At 43.1% G+C, this 21962-nt stretch overlaps 1 protein-coding gene across 1 annotated transcript in view; it reads left to right on the top strand.

The window, feature by feature from the left end:
* GSG1L (GSG1 like) overlaps positions 1 to 21962 on the top strand; it is a 51970-nt gene that overhangs the window by 12676 nt on the left and 17332 nt on the right. The window contains exon 2 of the mRNA XM_072878409.1: positions 5766 to 5813. Within this exon, the coding sequence (XP_072734510.1) occupies positions 5766 to 5813 (48 nt within the window). The remainder of the gene's footprint in view (positions 1 to 5765; positions 5814 to 21962) is intronic.

Below are 21962 nucleotides of genomic sequence, written 5' to 3' on the forward strand. Positions count from 1 at the left end.
CTTTCCCTCATCCACTAAGCAGGTCACCTTGTCGTAGAAGGAGATCAGGTTGGTCAAGCAGGACCTGCCTTTCATAAACCCATGCTGACTGGGCCTGATCACCTGCTTGTCCTCTACGTGCCGTGTGATGGCACTCAAGATGATCTGCTCCATAAGAATATGAATACTTAGAATATTGTCTTAAAGCCTATGCTTTTTTGGTGTGTTTTCTGCCCTCTTCCCCATTTCCAGTCTAAACCACCAGTTTACTGAGGTATACTCTGGACAAATCCAACCACTGTTGTGCAGTGTGGGGTCCTGAAGACAGGAGCAAACAAACCATATATTTTATGCAACTGGTGGAAGAAACAGTAGAATACACGTGGGTCTCCCAAAGGCTTAAAGTCAGAGTGATTCCAGTGTGCACATGGAGCTTGGGAGTACATCTGTGTGCTACAGTGTAGACCCAATCTATGTACACCTAAACCTGCCTTTCCAGCTGCCCTATATAGCTCTCTAATTGCTCCCTAGTGTCTTCCACAGACCCATAGAAGAATGCCAGCCTACATCCACGTTGGAAACTGCAGCTAGGCACATCTGATCTGTCGCAATGCAGTTGCACTGTGCACACAACAAAGTGTGCAAGAGCATAACAGGGAAAGTAGCCCAGAGCCCTGGAGCCAGTGTATCATGCAGACCTGATGGCTCTATGGGACCTGTTTGTCTTAATTTTCTGGCAGGATTGAATCTGGGGGACTTAGAAAAGCCACTTCTCTTTCTTAGCTTTTGCTTTCAAATTATTGTTCAGGCTAGGGAGTACAGATGTCTCTGAACTCTGCCTGAGGAAGGTAAGAGGAACAAGTATTTGCCTCCATCGCAGAGTCACAGCTGTCCAAAGTGTGTGTGACACTCTGAACTAGGACTCTTCAGTGGAGAAGGTAGAAGAGCAGCCCCACTGCCTCCATGTGCTAGGGCAAGGGAGGTGTCTGAGGGACTGATCTGCTTATCTGAGGTGACAGGACACGTGGGTGACCCCTCCACCATGTGCCACTGCTTGTCAGTGGTGTCCTGCAGTGCCTCCTTCCCATCCCTGCACCAGTCTTACCCTTTACCAGCTCACTTACTTTCTCCAGAATGCAGCTCTGCCAGCAGAGTCCCCGCTTTTCACACAGCCTTCTAGTTTTTCCTGAAATTATTTGATTTTGCAGACATGAGATAATTTTCATGGCAAGTACATGCCACAGACTTGGAAGGGCTGGAAGCTCAGGACTTCCCACCACATTGTGAGTAGCAGAAGGAGAAGAAAGAGCATGGGCCTCATGCTGGAAGCAAGACAGAGAGATCATCTCCTTATGCTGCCACAACTTTCTCTCTCATTCCCTGGGACTGACGCACTGATAACATCCACATCTTCCCGTACACTGGTTCCTAAGAACACACAGAAGCCCAAAGCTGAGCTTTCTTCAGTAGAAAAACATTTGACCTGCAGTGCTGCAGGAGCTTCCACAGCTGCAGAGCCATGAAGTGGGTAAAGTCTCAATGAGCCTGTCTGAGAAAACGCTGTGCATGCTCCTGGGAAGCTGAACCCTGGGGAGTTTAAGACCCAGGGAATTTCTCCTCCCTTGCCTGTTTGCTGCTGTTGTCCTTTCCAGTTCAAGCTAGGCATGTATTCAAGATGCAGGTGCACGTGCACACAGACACATGCAAGCATGCATGACACTGATGTGGCTGGCCACACAGACCAACCCAGAGAGAGCTGTGCCTTTACCAGCACCCACAGAAACAACATCGCTCCCATCAGCAAGCTCGCTCCTCCTCCTCCTCTCTGGCTGAGCAGGTTTGAAGATCACTAGTGAAACATGCACACCCCTTCCCCCTCTAGATGCACAAGCACATCACACTAATGGTCCCTCAGATATTATCATGGGCTCTAAGTCTATTATCCATACCAAGACCTCAAGCCCTTTACCTAGCCGCCAGCTCAGACCTTGGGTCTTTCCAGGTGTGTCTCCTCCCACTCTGGCTGGTTCGGTGTGAAGTTCCCTAGCTAATTACAAATACACACATATACATGCACATATGCAGGATTAGATTAATTAATTAGGATTAATTAGAGAAAAAACACAAATTTTGGGCTTTCCAGTTGCTGGTATCCAGACCTGCAGGCCCCTATGACCCATGCCCCTTTCTCGGGAAGCCCAGCAGAGACACAACTGAGTCTGTGCAGAGCCAGCCTGGTTATGAGGGAATGCATTTGCAAGGGCTTGCATAGATGATGTTTCTACCTCACCCTTGGGAAGCCATAGAAGAAGCCAGTACCAAGTGCTTTGCTCTTACTGATGTTTAGGTTGTCAGTCAGTCCTCTCTCCTCAGCCTCCAGCAGCTCCCTGATGCTGCTGAGCTCCAGAGAGCTTCACGTGCACTGTACATGCCCACTGCTCCTGCATGGAAGCAGAGAGCATTCAAGCTAGATCACACCTCGTCTTTCTATGTGAGTTATGTGCAAGAGATATCACTCCTTGGCTTTCTTCTCTGTCAGAATCGCTGCCACAACTGGGTGAAGGCAGGAGTATCAGGGGCATGAATCCCAGACACTGTTCTTGTTGCATCCCTAAACAGCCTTTTCTGTATTCTCTAAAGACTCTCCAGGAGCCTGGTTATGAGAAGAAGATGCATCTGGAAAAGGGCAGCACAGCAGGTTAAACTCTGCCAAGTCTAAAATTAAACTTAAGAGGGCTTAAGAGATCAGTTATACAAGATAGATACCCAAAAATAACTTAGAATAAATCCTAAGAGGAACAGTGAAAGCACTGCTGACATCTTCAGTTCTCAGTGAGATGCACGTCTGCACGTTGAAGTATGAATGTGGTCTATAAATACCACCAGTGGTTACCATTGAAAATGGAGGAGGGGTTTCCAGTGTTCCAGCAACAGGGACAATGAAGGGAAGTGTTCTTCAGTGGCAGTCCCTACCACAAGCTTTAGCAGTAAACCAGGCCCAATCCAGACATCAGCCATTGAAAGTGAAGTGACCTCCCACCAGGCTTTTCTGTCTCCAACCTACAGTCATTCTTTGTGCTATGGCTCCAAAAGACCTTTTTCTGGACACTCCAGCATTTTCTGTCTATATTATTTAAACTGGAGGGCTCAGCCACAGCCAGGTCTCCTGGGAGAGATGGTGTTCTGGGCAAGCTGATTTGAGGGAGGACAAGGATGCACATTCCTCCAAGTAGCCTGTGATCACACTCTCTACATCTGTCCCGCAGACAAGCACCTACAGCCAAACACTATGGTACCATTCGCTTCCTCAGTACCTAGGCATTTCAGAAAGACTTTGTACCTTACCATGTATCTGAAAGGCACCGTGTATCTCCAGCTCTCAGAACAGCCTGTGCAGTTTCTGCCTTTCCCCTTTGGCTGTCTTGGGATAACATGCTAGAAAGTCAGGTATTGGTTAAAAGTTTCCAGTAATATGGCTTCAGATTCACTGCAACCACAGGTGAGAGATGACTCAGTGCTAACCGGTTGGCTTGAAGTCAGGTTAAGATAAAACTGCAATAAAAGTAATAGCTTACATCTGAAAAAAAGCCCAGAAAAACCAAACCCAAACCACAGATCCATATGGCTAGAATGAAAAATCCTGCTTAATCTGCTTATATCAAGTTCAAATGTAAGGGTCACTCTCCCTATATTCACTTGATTTTACGTCAATGCATTCCTGACACACCTCGTGCCCTAAAACTCAGAGTCTCTGGATGAGAATGATTCCTACTTGCAGCAAGTACCTTTATAGTCCACCTATTTATCTCGATTTCTTGGTGAGGGGCCTAAAGTACACCACGTGTCAAAAGAAGTTGAGGGAGATGGGCTTTTCATGTCCCTACAAATAGAGGAAGGATGACTACAAAGATGACATCACAGCTAGAGAAGTTCAGGTTGGGCATAAGGAAACACTTCTCCAGAAGGGTGGTGCAGCCCTGGGACCAGAGTCGGAGAGAAACTCCATCCTTGGAGTCACTAAAGAATGGGTATCATCATCCTTGAAGTATTTCAAGATTTGGCTGGGCAAAGTCACAGCTGACGTGATCAGGCATTAGTGATAGTCCTGCTCTGAACAGGAGGCTGGACAACAGGCCTGCAGCGTCCTGTCAACACAGCACTTCTGGGATGTGATTTCTGTGATCCACCAGGTATCTGTCAGTCTGTCTGCCCCAAAACTTAATACTTACTCATCTGACATTCCTTCTGCTCAGATAATGGACTGCCCTACCTACCTCTTTGGAAACAGAGATGGTGCTTTGATAAGTCAAGTGTCACTTCCTTTTCTTGACTGTCTTCTTGACAGTGCCTGGATTCACAGAGCAGAAGTCCTTCCCTATGCCATGGAGATATCAAAACGTTCATTTCAACGTCAGGTGAACCTTTTCTTTTATAGCAACTTATACATAGACAAACAGACTGCAGACTATGTACACGACACTTTTTAGCATATTTAGCATAGGTTTAAAACTGCAAAAAATAAATAAATGTGGTAATAATAGCATTATAATAATAGATTGTTATTTCAGCACAGCTATCATTTGAATGGTTATGTTTGTCTCAATCCCGCCAACAAAGACACCAGAAAGATTAACATTTCATATTGGTTTGTACATATAATTAATTACAACTAAGAAAAATTACACAGTGACTTCAACATCACCACAGCATTTCACTGTTTATTCTTTTTTAATGGCTCACATTTCCTGAATCAGTCTTTTGACTGTGCAATTAAAATTGAGTAAAACTAATAAAAAAACCTCTTCCTGAAGCTGTCTTTGCATCAATTAAAGTCTTAAAGGGCAAAATGGATTCTTCTCCATTACCTCTGGCAGGCATGCTGTGATCTGATTCCTCGAGGCAGGCAGGCTATTGGGCACCTTGGAACATAGCGTATTGAAGGAAACACATACACTTGGTGGATGGATGCCCCTAGAGCAGAGGAATTAATTATTTTATAATCTCTGATTGCCTGAGGAAGTAAAAAGAAAGGTCAAAACATTCACCCTTAAGATACATTTCCTGCTCAGAAGCACTATGCTTCTCGAGAATGCCTGCAAAAATGGAGGTGGAGTCCTAAACAGAGAAAATTTAATTTACAATGATAAAGGGATGCAGCAGCCACAAAGCAGAGGGAGTGGCACAGGGCTGTGATGGTCACAGCAAGGCATTTGCCTACTTTTTTAACATTTTTTTTTAAATTCTATGCAATTGCTTAGCTTGCTTTGTGCTTCGGGTTTTGTCTGTCCTAGTCATATGTGTCATATCTATCTATTGAGACATCTGTACCCATGGCAATGCTTCCTGGCACTGGGAGGTTTGGTCAGACCCTGGTGGGGCACAGGCATTGTCCTGGCGATGAGAAGAAGGAGGGTAAAAGTGTTGGTGAAAGAGGCCTGTGCCCTCCCAATTCTACTCTATCTGGAGTGTAACACTGTTCCCGGCCTTGGAAAAGAGTATCACTGACCCAACAGGGACCCAACCATCAGAGAAAACAATTTTCTTCACTAACTGTATTTCGTACTCCTGATCGAGGGACTGTAATCCTAAGGGAGAGCCCAGCCTTGTGAGCATAGAGTTTTTGGTCCAGGCTGGAGGCACAGGTAAACGTCTGCCCTCTGTGTGAGACACCATAGTGGTCCTGCAGAGTCTCAGGTGGGAGCAATGGCAGAAACAGCAGTCAGAAAGAGGAGGCAGAGGAAAACCAATCAACTTCTGTCTCCTAAAATAATCCTTTTCTCTTAAAGGTGAAAAATGTCGAAGTTTTATTGACCTCGCCCCGGCTTCTGAAAAAGGTAAGACAATACAGTCAAGGCTTCTTCCCATTTTACAAACTGCATCAGTATTGTTTCTTGTCGTACTTCAGTGCCAGGGGAAACGTTACTTCCTAAGCACACAAGGACCTACATGTCATCCAGATTACATAGATGCAGGTGAAACAAATGCCAAGGGTTTAAGACAGCTGTTTACTCAGTTTATGCGGATCTGTCATTTCTCTGATGCATTTTGTCTTTATGCAGATGAACTTTTTTCAAGAAAATAAAGATTTATATTGTGATACAGACATTTCCCTTCTTCCTCTAGTGAGGAAGGACATGCTACATGGTTTCCTCAGGCCACGAAGGCATTTATGGTCAGAAAACTGCAGTCACAGTACCAAATGTCTCTTTGTGAGAGGGAATCATGTAGATGCTTGTTTGTTTCATTTACCCTCGGAAAAAAAAATATATTCAAGTGCACAGAAAGAGGCAGTCTGCAAAGGTTTTCTTTACCCTGATGCTGGAGTTGTAAATTCTCAGTAGCAATTTAACACATATTCCAAAATAGTATTTATCAGGAAAAAAATGGGTAGAGTTCAAGTAACAAACTGGGCAGTTGAGCCCATCCTGCTCAAGACAGAGAGCTCTGCCCACAGCTGAAAAGGAGCACGAGCCTTGCGGTGTCCTTCACACTAACAAGGGGCTTCTAGAGAATCCAGAGGACAGATGAAAATTCATGTTTGTACAAAGAAGCGATGTATTTTGTTAGATCACTTGAGACAATCACAAAACCTTTTGGGCATACGGTACCTTCATCAGGTCTGACAGAGAGGCAGTAAGGGCTGTAAGGAACAATTGCTCTTAGTTTGTCTGAATTGCTGATCAGCTGCACAAATTGAAAGAGAAGGGCAATTACCATTAATAAAGCAGTGGGGTATTTCAGTGAGAGAAATAGTAACAGAGACAGTCTCTGTGAAATTCATTGTAAGTAAACCTAAATAAATTATGCACATAAGGGAAGAACAATCCTGGGATTACTGCCACTAATGGGCTCTGAGCTGAATCTTACACACACAAATGGGACCTTGGGGCATAACCGTTCTTATGAAACCACTGGCTCAACACTCAGCAGCGGTCAAAAAGCAAACGAGCTGTTAGAAAGCATTAGGAAAGGACTTGAGAACAGAGCAGAGACTACCCTGTTGCATGAGGACTGTATACATCTGAGCACTTCGACTTATATAAAATATAGTGTGTTATTTTGTCCTTTTTACTCCAGCTCACAGAACAGCAGCAAGGATAATCAGAGTTCTGGAAGGTTCTGTACAAGGGCGAGACTAAGGCTCTTCAGCCCAAGGGAGAGACATATGAGAGGAGATATGATGGACATTGATAAAGATGTAAGAGGAGCTGAAAAGGCAACCTGGGGAATGGTAGTTCACTGCCTGTCACAGTACAAGGACTATTGGGCATTGCATGACACCTTCAGGAGACAGACTCAAAACCAGAACAAAACCAGGACAAACCAAAACCAGAACAAAACTCAAAAACAATGCGTCTGCTATAAAGGCAATGGGATGTTTTTGTGCTTTATCCGTTTTCTGTGAAAGTTCATTATGGTGCATAGTGCTAGGTTGCATCACCCACACACTTTCCAAAACAGCATTTAGTGCTTTACTTTAAGTATTTCTTTTGGTTGTGTGAAACACTGTCAGCAATTTTTTTAAATTGAATTTTAGAGTTGCTGCACGATGTCAGTCTATATTTCTAGACTATTCTATTTTTCCTTCTTGAGGAAGGAAGGCTCTTTTGGTGTAGTGGTATAAAGAAACTTATAACTATTTCTGAAGTCTTGCCATGGAGTTGTAAGGCATATTGACAGAAAGAGAGAGGAATGCTCAGTCAGAGATGGAAAGTGCTGACCATCTGACTCATAAACAACTGTAGATTAGGTTGGACACTGCAACATAGTTAATCTGAATTTTTCACCATTGTACTGTCCAGAGATACTTTCATCACATGTGAAGAGAAAATTGTGTCTCAACAATGCCCAACTTACTTTCACTGCAGAATTCAACTTCTTTACTTCTTTTCTTCTCTTTTCCAGATAGAAAGAACTTCCTATTCCTTTAATTTCTTCATCCCCTCACTCAGCATTGACTTTAATAGTCATAAGCTTGTCAACTACTCAGTTACACCCAGTGCTGGGACAGATTCTTGATTCTTCTTCCAAGTAAATGAGATATGATAAAATGCATTGAATATAAAAAGTGGAGTTTAGTTATACAAATATATTGTGGCTTTCATAGTCCATTGTGTAACTGGGAATTTTTGGACTAAACTTATCTGCGCAATAAGCCTTCACTTATTCAGTTTCTACACACATTTTTAGCATCACTTACCGCTAAAACATGGTTGTTGAAGGTTTTGATTATCTAAAACGTCTCCATGTGTACATGCTCTGTTACTGCAACTGAGCACTCAGGCTTTCTAAAGTTTTCTTTTCAGTTGGTTTTCCCTGATCCAAATAAGACCTCTCTCTATCAACTTCTGAGCTAAATACAGGCTGTTGAAATACCTCTGAGCACATAATCTTCCACTTCTAAGGCATGCTAAAAGGAAGCCTAAGAACAAACTTAGTCTAGTTGTGTAGCCAGACTCTTCTAGAGTCCCTCACCAATTAACAGCAAGTCAGTATAAAACCTCTGCATAATATTTAAAACCTTCTTAGCATAGAAAAGCTAATCACTGAAACACTCACAGTAAAATAAACCATCTATGGTACGGCCTACCTACATTCTTACCACAAATCTTGCGTTCATAAATGAAAATGTTTCTTATTCTTACTGTAAAAAAGTAATAACTTAAGCTTGAGCTTCCTATCTTTAATCCATTTGTGTTGATCTCTAGTGTAGCTGGATACCATATTTCTGATCAGTTATTATACCCTTTCCATATATCGCACCAATGACATCTACTAAAAGGAGGCAGCAAAATTTGGGGCAAACAGACCCACAGTATGGTATAAATAAGCATTTCCAACCCACACTAGGAGAGCTCTTCCCTGCATTTAAGGCAGCTGCCAACAATCTGTCAGAACCTTGTAAGCCTAGCATTGAATTTATTAGCTATTGCTGGTTGTTAGTGCCAAATCTGCTTAACAAAATCAGCTTGGTGATGGTAGATAATAACTAGAAAAAAAACATTTTCTGTGTCCACAAATATTTCTTATGGCAGTTTCCATTCACTGTCGATAAAGAGTGATAGGGCAATAGCTGGTTACGTTGGCCAGGACTTTTAATGGGCTCTCACAGAGCAGAAGTTGTTGGGTCCCATGAAATGTGCTATTTTCTGATTTTCATTACAGATGTGAGTAGTAAGATAGCAAGCATTTCCAAAAGGAGCTGGAAGGAAACTGCCACAGTAGGCTGGACCTGATCTTTCAGTTCTGAATTGCTCCTGGGATCTTCTCCACAAAACTTAAATCCAAGTTTTGTTCCTGCTGAGTATTTTGATGTCTGAAGAGGAAAGGGTAACCTGTTTAGCGAGGGACACTTATGCATTACACTGCAAAGTACGCTCAGTTTTCAGCTACTTGGTCCATTTTTGAATGCAGCTTGCAGCCTTTCCTCTCCCTTTGGGCTGTTGAAAACCTTGCTAAATCAGCTTTCTGTCAAGCTCCCTGATGCAGTGCCCATTCAGAACACTCTGACTGGGACACACTCCACCACCCTCTCCTCTCATCACCTTTTGGGTGCACCTTCTAGCTACCCTTTCCCATTGCTTCAAATCTGTGCCCAAGAGGACTTCCAAGAGGCCTTGGAGGATACATTCAAAAGGAAGAAACCAAGGCCAAGTATTATGTCTGGAAACCGTGGCACCACAATGGAAAGGAAAAGGTAGCAATATGTCCCATCAAATGATCTGATAAATGACTTCACTGACTAGCGTAACACCACAGCTATACACATATACAGGTCTGCTCCTCCCCCTGCCTAGAACTGTGTGGGGATTCAGACTCCCGCATCCTTCTATAAATGTGCAAATGTCAGCTGTCAACCACAGAGAGCTGGAGGATGGAGGAGTCATGACCAGCTGAACTCCTTGTCAAAGTGAAGGCTGGGATATATACAGTGGAAACCAGTTGGAAGCAGCATTTGTGCTGGAAGAACTTCACTGGGGAAGAGCGAGGGCTTGCAGGAAATGTGGTGTCCCCAAGAGTTTTCTGGATGGTGTTCACTGGGGCTGAGACTCAGGCACGTTCCAAACACCTGCAGCACCTGCAGCACATAGTGAAATGAGGTGCTCTGGCCTGAGGTGTCCTCTTGAGAAGTTGCTTCAGGAACAGGCTCAAAGGGGCAGTGTTGGCTCAAAATTTAGAGATGGCCACGTCAACATAGGACAGGATTCACAGGACAAACTCCTTACAGGTATGGTACAATCTGATCTAAGTTACTGTAGTGCTCTGTGGCACCCCACTTGCTTCAGCTATGATATCGGTGGAATAATACCCACAATGAATGGCAAAGCAGCAGGTGATCAGCAACTGCCTGTATTGCATTGCTTTCTACTTATTTACAGAGAAATTCACATACATAAAATAAACAAGACCTTTTAGAGACCATAGAGCTTAAGGCAAGGCAAAACCTTGCAGAAGGAAAATGCTCATTGCTAGTGAGCGTTTAACAGTCCAAAATGTTACAGGGGACTTTTTAAATTAGAGACTGTACTGGCAGAGGTAGGAGATGCCTTCTGCTTGTCCTCCACACAGCTCATGATGATGCATCCTGTAGAGATGAAGCAATAAAAATTCTGTATTGTCTAAAAAGTAGCTGGCAAAACTAAGATAGCACATGGCAAACAGCAAACAAACAAATAAAGTCTCACCTAAACACAGCACGGAAAAAGAGAAAGCTGAGCCAAATATATACATGCTTCTAAGCCAGCACTACAATAGCAATTAATGAGAAGAGAAACTAGATGCCTGATTATAATGGATACTGACATAATAGGTGTACCAGAAATTTGATGGGAGAAAGATAATTAGTGGGACAATAACGTCTTCATACTGATTACACTGAAAGACAAAGCAGATGTCATGTACTAAAGCTGAATCAGAATAACAAGGTAATGTCATTAATGGGCAACACAATCTCTATGGATGGATTCCATGCTCAGATAAAAAATACAGAATTATATTAGTGATCACCCACTGGGGCGGCTTACAGTAGCAGGGTTAAACTCAATATCAGAGAAGATACAAGGACAGAAAACAAAACAGTAGGAGTAGACTTCAAAACCCCATGCACTGACTGAGAAAATGTCACACTTGGTATGAGGTAGAGACTAAAATTTGAATAAACTTTATGAGCATGGAGGAATTAGTTGGGGAACTTGTAACTCTTGACTTATTCCTGAGTGGTGTGAAGAACCTGGTTCAAAATGTTAGTAAGAGATACCTTGTGTCTGTGACTAACATAGACAAATTCAGCATCGTTGCAGAAGCAATAAAAGTTAAAAAAAAGTTGTGAAGAAGGAAATGCAAGAAAAACAAGAGCTAATTAAAAGAAATTAAAAGGTTCAGCTAAAAGGACAAATGGAGTGTGAAAACTTTAAAGATGCTAGATATACTACAGGCATCTAAACTATTCACAAATCTTTCTTTCTCAGTCACTGAGTGACTGAAAATGGCAGCTAATAGTCAGTGTTGATAAACGCAAAGTGGTGAACATGAAGAGCAATCCTACCTTTACATATATAGTGATGGGTTCTGAATTAGCTTTTACCCCTCAGGATAGAGTTCTTGGAGCGATGACAGACACTTCTATGAAAACATTAATTCACTGCTCTGCAGAGATTAAGAAAAGATGAAAAGAAATATTAGGATCATTGTAGGAAATGAAGAACAAAACAAAAAAGTCACCATGCCACCACATGTATTCATGACGTACCCACCCGCAGCACTCTGTGTGCACCTCTCATCCCTCCCCTGCCAGCCCCAGCTCTAAAAAGTTTTGATAAAATTTAAAGAGATAGAGCGGACTGTTTGACAGTTATGGTCAAAGATTGGGAATACTTTTTTGTATGAGAAGGACAACACAGAACAGACTTCAGGCTGGGAAAGAAAGAAATGAAACTCATAACAGCCAAGTTAAAAAACAAACCTCCTTTTTGGTGGAGTGGGTAGGTGTTCCTAAGAATAAAAAAAAGAGGATAGACTTTCTAAAAGGACCACTTAGAGACCCGCATCCAGTGAAAAGAAATGTAACTGGGTCTCCCACAAGAATTGTATGCTTTCCAAAACAGTCCCTATTGTCTTCTTGAACATTTCATATTGTGCTTACATTATTCTTAATATATCTGCAATAGGCTATCTACATACCCACACAGACAAGTACCTGTGCACTTGTATTAGGAGAGTTATGATTAAGTATGCAGGAAAAAAATGTGTTATTAACATTTTATCTGTGTTTTCTTACACATCTATTATGAATCACTGAAGTTATTTTTAAAAGCTAATTAGATATACAAAGATGAAGCCATGCTTAATAGCAGAATTCAAGCTAAATTTCTAATTCCTGAAAGGAAGCAACAGTCTTGCTTTTCACACTGGTGATGCCAAAGGCATGGAGAACACTGATTTTCTGCTGTGGGGAATGCTAGCCACCAGGTCTGAACATAGTGTGTTTCTCAGCCCAGTGCAGAGGATGGAAGTACACCACAGGCCCTGCACCGTAGCTCCATTTAGCCCAAATATATCTATTAAGGCATACAGGGTAGTCCTGCTTTAGAGTGTTTTTCATGGTCTTTTCCACTATATTACTCTACTGTTTTCACACCAGGAAAAAAAGAATATAGGCACAAAGATATTCCACAGTCTTCTCAGTGTCATACACAGTATTAAATTCAGAACCAAGCTCAACATCAGAACCATAAAAAAGGCATAGAAAACACATCATCGTGTAGAAAAGAATCATTTTCTTTAGCTCACAGCTCCACGTCACCTTTCAAAATAAAGAAACTAATTAAGAACTAAAGTTAAACAGAATCAAAGCAGCTGGCATCTCTTCTCTCACGTAAGCCGTTTCTGGTGATTGTGTTTATCAGATGGTCTCCCAGGTTTTGCAAACTGCAGTCTCTTGTCTGGGTGCTGGCCCTTTATCTATCTTGACTGTCTTAGTTGTTTTACGACAACAGATAGTTTTACGTATCTCTGATGGCTTTTAGGATCATGAAGCTTACTTTGTTTTGGAGGAATGTCTCTCATAGCTTTGTGGCCTACTTCTGTCCTCCCAGTTTTTTTACACTGCAGCGCAAGAGGAGCGGGCAGATGGTCTGATATTATGAGACTGCATTAACCAACAGATGGGCTGACTGCTCAGAGCTGAGTCCCTATGCCAGCCACAACAGCATGCTCAATGTTTATTCCTTTCACCATTTTTTATTGATCACTCCAATATTTCTGGCTTGTAATTCCTGGCATTGGAGCAGCAGAGATGACCAAATGACTAAAACCATCAGAATGCAACTGGAAGAGAAAGCATGAGATTTACATGGCCCTTTTAAGCCTACTTTAATGCTTTTCCCACACAAGATGCACATTTCTCAATGTGTACCCATTTGTATATTTTTCCCTCTCTTTTCTCTTGCACTGAATGTGAAGAGGAGAGATTAAAGTGAGATTCAGGTGTCAGTTCCAACATAGTGTGTAAGTCTGGAAAAGCTGACCAGTGACAGCCAGAGACAAGAAAGACAGGGACAGCAAATATAGACCAGGAGGAACAAAGACGGGATCAAAAATGCAGAGAAAATGCCATTCTACATAGGTAAACAGAACATCTTAAAAATCAGTAGTGCAAGAAAACCAAACACCCGTTAGGTCTACGGAGCACTCACCATAAAACCCAGTACCTACTACATGTTCTGCAGCTGCCAGTATGCTTGCAGCATCACACTATTAGCTCTGGAATTGAGTATTAAAGAAATAACTAGATTTTCCCCGATGTTGCAGACCATTGTGGGTGCCACAGGCTATGGATGGTCGGCATCTTTCTGAGAACTAGATCTCGATAAGGAATAGGGAAGTGCAAGGGGCCCATTAGAGTCACTCTTTCCACAGCAATCTCTGCTCCCTTTCCCAGGAAGGTGACAACAAGGGCCTACCCCCAATCTTTCAGTCACTAAGAAGATACGTTCTGGGTCCCTCACACACTGTTTAGGTCTAACACAGTACGTTACGGAGAGGACTTAGAGTTTCATCATCAAAAAACAAACCAAGGAGAAGGAACCATTCCCATCTAGTACACAGGTGCTCTCCCCCCCATCTCCAATGCAAGTGTTATGTTCATAAAGCAGGACATACAGACCTGAGGCTGTCAAAAGCAAGTGAGCATAACTTTTTGTCGCTGGTAACATGAACAAGGGTGACAACTCCTCCATCTCCCTGGCTGCTGCAGCATGCATGGAAAGCAAGAAGAATAATGAAACATTTTTGCACAAAGAAGGAACAACACCTGCACCATGGCTTCCTCCATGCAAATTCACACCACCCAAAACCAAGTTTTGTCCTCATACATGGTTCTTTTCCTCCCACGTTGGATGACATCTGTCTAGTTGACTGTCACAGCCTCTTGTGGTTTCCCTGTGTTGTTCAGCAGTTCAGGGATCTTGGGGACAATGACTGTGAACCATGGGCTAACAGGAGCACTTTCTTCCTCAAGTAACAGCATCCGTGTCTGGGGCTAGCAGCAATGCCAATGAGGAGGTAAGAAGGATGTGCACTCTCCAGGACAGCGTTGTTTGGACACTGGTGTCTCTTCAGCTGCTCAACAATGCAGCACCCAGCTTGTCCTTTGAGTGCAGTGCTCTGGATTTCACCTCCGTCAGGTGTGATAATCTCAATAGTTATTTAGGAGCACACATTGCTCAGCTCCACTGTTTCTAGCATATAGAGGTTTTTTGTCATATGATTAAGTGTGATGTAGAAAAAACCCCAAAGCCTCTACTTGCTTGTATCAGAATTTCTCAGCCAGCTCAAGGTTGAATCGCCAGAGGAGTGACTTGAGATGATGTCTCATCCTAGCTCAGACAGACTCTGACTATCAGAGCAGATGTGTAACACTGAGTTATGAGGAATCTGGCAAGTATAAACCTTTCTGAGATCTCTTTGGCTCTCTGCACCATTGCCCAGCCTGATTACTTGCTCAGGGACAGCATGGCACAGCGTGACAGTTTAAATGAGGCTGCTTTGGTCAGACCCTTGAACTCATCCGCCAGGAGGGCAGTTCTGCTATTAGAGGGGCTGGTAAGCAGCAACCACAGATCGTCTTCAGCAGGGAGCAGACACTGAGGCAGTAGGGGTTTCTAAGGAGGATGAAATCTCACTGAGGCACTCTGAATATGAGTTTACCCCAATTAGGAAGCAAATTTTCTGTCTGAAAGGGCCTTCAGAAATCAGTACAGACTCTGGACTATCGCTTCTTGGGCACTGCTCAGGGAACGTTGGGGCTTTCAGCAGGCAGTGTCACATAGCTTGGCAGGTAATACATTCATTTATAGGGGTTTTTATGCTGGCATAATTTCCAAGCCACTAGCCAAAATGCATGACTAACATTTTTGTGCACACAATTCCTGCCTATGCTGCATATAACATAGTTAACATGACTCAGCAATCTCCTTCAGGAATAGCAATATGATTTTCCCAGAAGAGATCCTTTACGAGCAAGCAGCTCATGTTTATGGATTAAAAATGCTTTGAACTCTAAGAGCAATTTCTCTGTTGGCCACCTCTTCAGTGTTGCCTTGAGAACATGTACTAATATTGGATCTTTGACAGTAATTTTCATGACCTGACCAGCCCGGAGAAGCAGCCAGGAGGGGATTTCAATATTGTTATTTCATCTGGAGATGGGACCTCACAATCTGGCATCAGAAACTGTTGGCATACTGAGCTGGCACCAAAAATCAACTTTTCCGATTTGCCGACAGGTTTACAATCATACATATTTAGCATAAAACTCCATGGCTTCATGTGAATGTAGGTGGTAAGAGGTATAGATGTGTATTTCGACTCTCTAGAACTGTTTTTTCGGCTGTATTAATCTCAGGAGCACAACAGCAATTGAAATTATGGAACTTTGTGGTTCCAGAAACAGCAGCAAATGCTTCTTTATCATCCTCCACATAACCTCACTCAGATGGTATCCAAGTTCTTGGTATTTCAGTCCAAATTGCTAATGAATCTGAGAATGTCTTTAATAATGCAGCAGAAGACAACTAATAATCATCTTTGCATGTTGTGGGGAAAGAGCACAGAAGCACATGCCAGTAATTTCTTGACATTCTTGAGGTCAGTTTAACCAGAGCGCTCTCACACAAAAATTGCAGTCAGCAACAGCTGCTTTTTTGTGACAGGAAATTGCAGTGGATTTGAACAAAGAATACTTGATATTTTGATATGTGTTTTCACTCAGGGTATTGTGAGTGGTCCTTAGTTTTTCTTACTCCAAAGGAAAAAGGGCAGATGCAAACCAACAGAATAACCTATGACAACAGCAGTTACCCCAGTTTCACATTTATACTTCTTGACTTAGATACCAAACAGTCAAAATCAGCGCAAAACTCCTGGAAGTCATTAATCACACTGTTCTTTGGATTCCTTAATCAGGAATTCACTGAAATGTGGTATGATGCCTCGAGTTCTTCTAAGCAGAATTTCTATGACTTTTTTCAGAATTCCTATTTCACAGGAAAGTCAGAATTGGAGATTCCTGACTCAGAGCACTCCTTGGTGAGAGGTAATAGTGTGTTCATTTACAGTGCCTTCCCTGGTGATCAGGGCTGACTTGAAATAAATTCAAGTTTTGTGAATAACTTTTGAGCCCTGAGACTCATTGCAAGCTGAGGTAAAGCTTCTTTACCTCACTGTCAGAAAAATATTCAGTCTGTTTCATTCATTCAGAATTGTCTGCAACATCCTTTTGTTAACACGTTGTCTCTGGCAGATGCACTTAACATGATCAGCAGCTTTGCAGAAATGCACTCAGTATCTATGAATCTTCTTTCAAAATGTTGATGCTGCCCTCCACTGTCTGACAGAAATGCAAGGGACTGATCTTGTCAGGTGGTTCATGATGTACTTAAGTTCCTAAAATTTCAGCAATCATGTGGGTAACAGTTATCTTTTCAGTCACAATGAAGAATGTATTCACTTCACTTGGGGTTGCTGGAAAATGAATTTCCTTGGCATGTAACAATACTGAGTCAGTGGCTAAATCCATGAGGAGGTGGCACTGATGCTTTTCACCATGAACTCCACAGAGAAGACAATCTGTTAACACACTGTTGAGGAAATAACAATAGCTCAGAGACACGAATAGCTCAGAGACACGAAGTTCAGTAATGTCCTGGCTAGTTTATTGATCTTGCGAAATCAGAATCTCTGGACAATGACAGAAGCACAGATGAAAAATGTGCTTTCAGCAGGGCTATGTTTTCACATTTTAGGCAAAGCTGGTGATCATATAGCATGCAACCTGTCTTGAGATCAGATGATACGAAGGTGATATGATTCCTTCTGAGGTAGGAGTCCTATGATGTAAGTTGACTTATGTGTAATTTTTCAGTGAGTCCCAGCTTTGCCATCTCAAGTTCCAGGTGAGCAGCTCAGCCCAGGTCCTGTGCTTCCAGTTCTTTCGCTTCGCAAGGGGGTTGTCCTGAAGATGGTGACCCCTCTACCTTCAGGAACAGCTCCACAGTCTGTGGTGTCCAGCTTCAGAACAATCCCACATGTGACATAGTATCTGTGGGGCAGGAGCAAAGATCCAAAGTGGCTCACAGTATGCAAAAGTAACTCTATCAGTGTCCAGAACACTGTCAAGGACATGATAGACTGGTTGGTGTAGAAGCACCAGAGTAAAAAACGGCAGGATAAGGCATGTTAGAATAGCAGGTGTTGATGGTACTGAGATTAGTGGGTCATCAAGATCCTAGTACCCATCTACCTGCAGCTTCTCAGACACCAGGTTGGGAGATACAAGACAACAAATAAATCATGATGTGTAACAGAGACATGACAGAACAGCAGGACAGATCACTGTCAGCTCCTAGCCAGGACAAAAATGAACATGCAAACCTAGCACATTTTTTCTAACCTACAAAAAGCCCAGAAGACATGAGGAGGACTCAACAGCTGACGTCCACTATATTATTTCAGGGAATCCTGGAAGGATTGACTGAATACATGTGTCTTGGGGCTTGCATGCTGGATGGACTCCTTGCACATACTTGTGCTTGTGAGAAAGTGCATATGGGAGTGTAAGTGAAATCAGTTTTGATTAAGTTTTGTTTTAAAGTAAAAGACTCTCCTTTCCTAGGAGGTGTCACATTGCTGCCACAGTGTCACAGCATTATTTCCTACAAGGTGAGCAGGGAAGACACACTGTCTGACAAATGCTGCACATGTTGAGGAGGAGGCAGGTCAGAACCTGAAATCTTTCTGCATTAACAAGGAACGTCTTTGGCATAGCAGGTGCATCCCAGCTGAGCTCTGTACACAAACCCATAGCACCTTCTCTGCACACATAACAGTCAGTTTGATGATCAGGCAAGGAAGAAGCATAAACAGGACAAAAATCAAAAAATGAGACAAAGCTGGTGATTTATAAGAATACAGACCCTCAGATACAGGCCATCCAGGTAGGATTCTCCAAATGAATCAAGTGCTGACTCTTCTGAAGGAGAGATTTTTTTCACAAATGCTGAGTTAGGCCAGACAAACCCCTGGAGCAGAGGACACAGGCTGGTGAGAACTAAGACAGACAGAAAAGATGACAGCAGAAAGGACAGGGAAAGAGAAAAATCCTCTGGAGACCTTCTTCCCTGTCACCTGGAATGACTGAGGTCTCCTCAAGAGAAGGAGCTCTACTTTGCAGGAAGGAGGCTGTAAGAGATTGTAAGTGGAAGTAAGTGATGCCAAGTGACTGCCTCATGGATCGCATGTTGAGAGAAGAGCAGTGGGAGATCACTTCACCATCAGCACAGAACAGAAAGACACTGTCTCCTGAATTAATAACCTGAATCAACTGTTCTGCTTCTGGCAGCCACAGGAAGATGCAAAACACAGATATAGCTTGCATTTTCTGGATGTTATTATTTCAGATGAAATTCAAAATCAAAGCAGGCAGGACAGGACATACTCAGAACTATGCAAACACTGCATGTATGACTTACCTGCCCCACATTAAATGCATTTTAAAAAGGCACAGAGCAGCTATTCAGTGTACACCATGAAATAAGACACGAGAGTTAGTCATAGAGTTCCTTTCCAGATAGGAACAGGGCCCAAAAAAGAAGAAAGAATTGCCTATGCTTTCCACAGGAAACTCACCCAGTCGTTGTGTCTCACTGGAAAAAGGTTTCACAGGACAGCAAAACTCACGTCTCATGGAGCTGTTCACCAGAGCCATAGTTCAACTCTGTTTCTACTCCAGTTATCCCTACCCCAGCTAACTTCCTCCCTCCTGCTGCTCCCCCAGCACATTAGACCTAGCAACTGTACAATTAAAAAATGATAAATGATTTAGGGTGGAAGGGGCCTCCGGAGCCGTCAGTCCAAGCCCCTGCTGAAAGCATGTCCATTAGATCCAGCTGCTCAGGGCCATGTCCAGCGGAGATTTGAAAGTCTCCAAGGACAGAGATCCGACAGCCTCTCTGGGCCCCTCTTCCAGTGTTTGACCACCTTTTTCCTTAGCTCAGTCTGGAATTTCTGATGTTGAAAATTTTGTCTTATCCTACCCCTGTTCAGCTCTAAGAGTCTGGCTCTATCCTTTATATCCTTCCATTAGGTAGCTGTAGACAGCAAGACCTTCACCTTCTCTTCTACAGGATGAGAAGGTGAAGCTCTCCCTGCCTTACCTCGCACGTCATGTGCTCCAGCCCCCTGGCACTTCCTTACTGTCCCCCATGCCCTTACAGCTCTTCAAATTACGACAAGCCTTCTCCAGCGTATCAGGTTTGAAGGTCTCCTTGCAAGGTTATCCTGTTGGCAAAACCACTCGTTCCATTTGACCAGGTGGATCCCATTCCTCTCAGCAGTCCTTGTTCCTCAAAGAGGGCCCTGTGGTTAGAGGAGCCAAAGCACTTCCTGTGACACCAGCCACAGTCAGGTGTTCCTTCCTCCTGTGCCTTTCTGCTTCACCAGCAGGATAAAGAACACCAACTGGGCCCCCACGCCCTCCACCCTCACCTCCCAGAGCCCTCCTGTCACTCTGAATGTGCACAAGGCTGCCTCTAGCAGTATCCCCTCACTTGCCTTCTGGACGTGTTAACCTGGAACCTCCCATAGAGACATGTGCATCTCTTCAGCTTCCTGTTATTTCTCAAGCACACTACACTTGTGTCTACAGCATCCAGGTTCAAGCACTGTTTCATAGGTGGGCAATAGATAAAACTTTTATACAGCTGATGTACACCGACTGAACCCCCAAACCATCAACCAAACCCCCAGATCCCTTTCTGCAGGATTGCACTCCAGCAAATTGTCCCCCAGTCTATTTGTACATCCAGGATTACACTGTCCCAGGTGCAGAAGCCAGCATTTCTCCTTGTTAAATTTCATATGGTTGGTGATTTCCCAGCACTCAAATCTACCAAGATCTCTCTCTAAGGCCTCTTCACTCTCGAGGGACTCAACGTCTCCTCTTAATTTAGTATCATCAGCAAACTTTCTTAGCGTGCACTCAACTCCTGTGTCCAGGTCATTGATAAAAACATTGAAGATCACTGGCCCTAAAATTGAGCCCTGGGGAACACCACTAGTGACTGGCCACCGGCCTACTGTTACCCCGTTGACTACAGCTCTTTGAGCCCAACCCTTCAGCCAGTTGTTCACCCAGGGAAGTAGAGGACAGAGCCACACCACAGCCTTGACCTGCAGTCACTACTGCAGCACTGCCCTTGTGTGTAGATACCAGCAGTGAGTGTCCTCAAGAGTTGAAACATGGCAATAAATATCTGGGCAGATATGTTGTATATTACTCTTTCAAGTTTGGGCTGAGACATTTATGAATTAGAACTCATTAGTTAGGGCTCTCTGCTGCCTCAGTTTGTAGGTCAGGTTTACATAATCTAATTCTTTCCAACTCAAACCATTTCATCATTCTCTTGTCATAGAAACTTCTGTTTGTGAGAAAATGAGGCAAAATCCCTTCTTAATCCTGCTGTATTGCAAAACACCACCTTTGTTGTCTCTCACTCATATTTCTTTTTGGAAAAGCATGCCAGTTGCCCTGATACCAAGTTGACTAATAGAAGTGAGATAAACAGCTGTTTGCTCTTGATAGATGCAATATTACACATACAGTCACTGTGAGAAATTAAAGGGCTTATTTATTACTATCTCTGTAGTATTGTTTAAAAACTCAAAAGGTCAGATACGGTGGCAACAACGAATAGCACATATTAATTAGATGCAATTATAACGACAAGTTCCCAGACAAAATGTAAGCTGGGGTCATCCTGGTCACTAAGAGGGCACTCAAATATTTGATAGAAGTGAGACTGCATATCTGGTTTGATAAGCTCAACTATAGGCATTATCACTCATATGTTCTTACAGTGAGGAGAGAATGTATTAATATAAGTGAAGCCTGTAGCAGTCTCTATGGTTACAGCTAACATTTTCTAATATAAGCCATTGTCTTCAGATGCTTAACTTTCCATGTTTCAACTGCTTAGGCTGAAATTTTCCATCACTACTCATTGTTTCCAGGTGAATTCTCTAGCAATCAGGTTAGCAAATGTACTGAGGAATTCTAGCAGATTCTCGTGCTGAAACAGCGATTAGAAATCTGGCAGGGACTCAATATTATCATCCGTTACCATCCTCTCAAATGTACCCCATGGCTTGGTGACTTTAAAAGACTCAGCAGATCCTGCTAGAGGCTTTGTGCTGGAATTTCCAAATGTAACATCTACAGCAGATGAATCGGTCTCAGTCGGCCACTACCAAATGCTGCCAGACCCACTTACCTGTGCACAACCCCAAAGTCCTGCAGAACGTGTGGGTCAGAGAGGGCACATCAACTCTGCCCTTCACCTGAGGGATTGTCCCTAGGGGTTGGGAAAACAGAAGGCAGACCAAATTTTGTACCTGCAGCTCTTCAGCTGAGTATGTTATAAATAACT

The sequence above is a fragment of the Ciconia boyciana genome, chromosome 13 (genome assembly GCF_034638445.1).
Source record: "Ciconia boyciana chromosome 13, ASM3463844v1, whole genome shotgun sequence".
NCBI lineage: Eukaryota > Metazoa > Chordata > Aves > Ciconiiformes > Ciconiidae > Ciconia > Ciconia boyciana.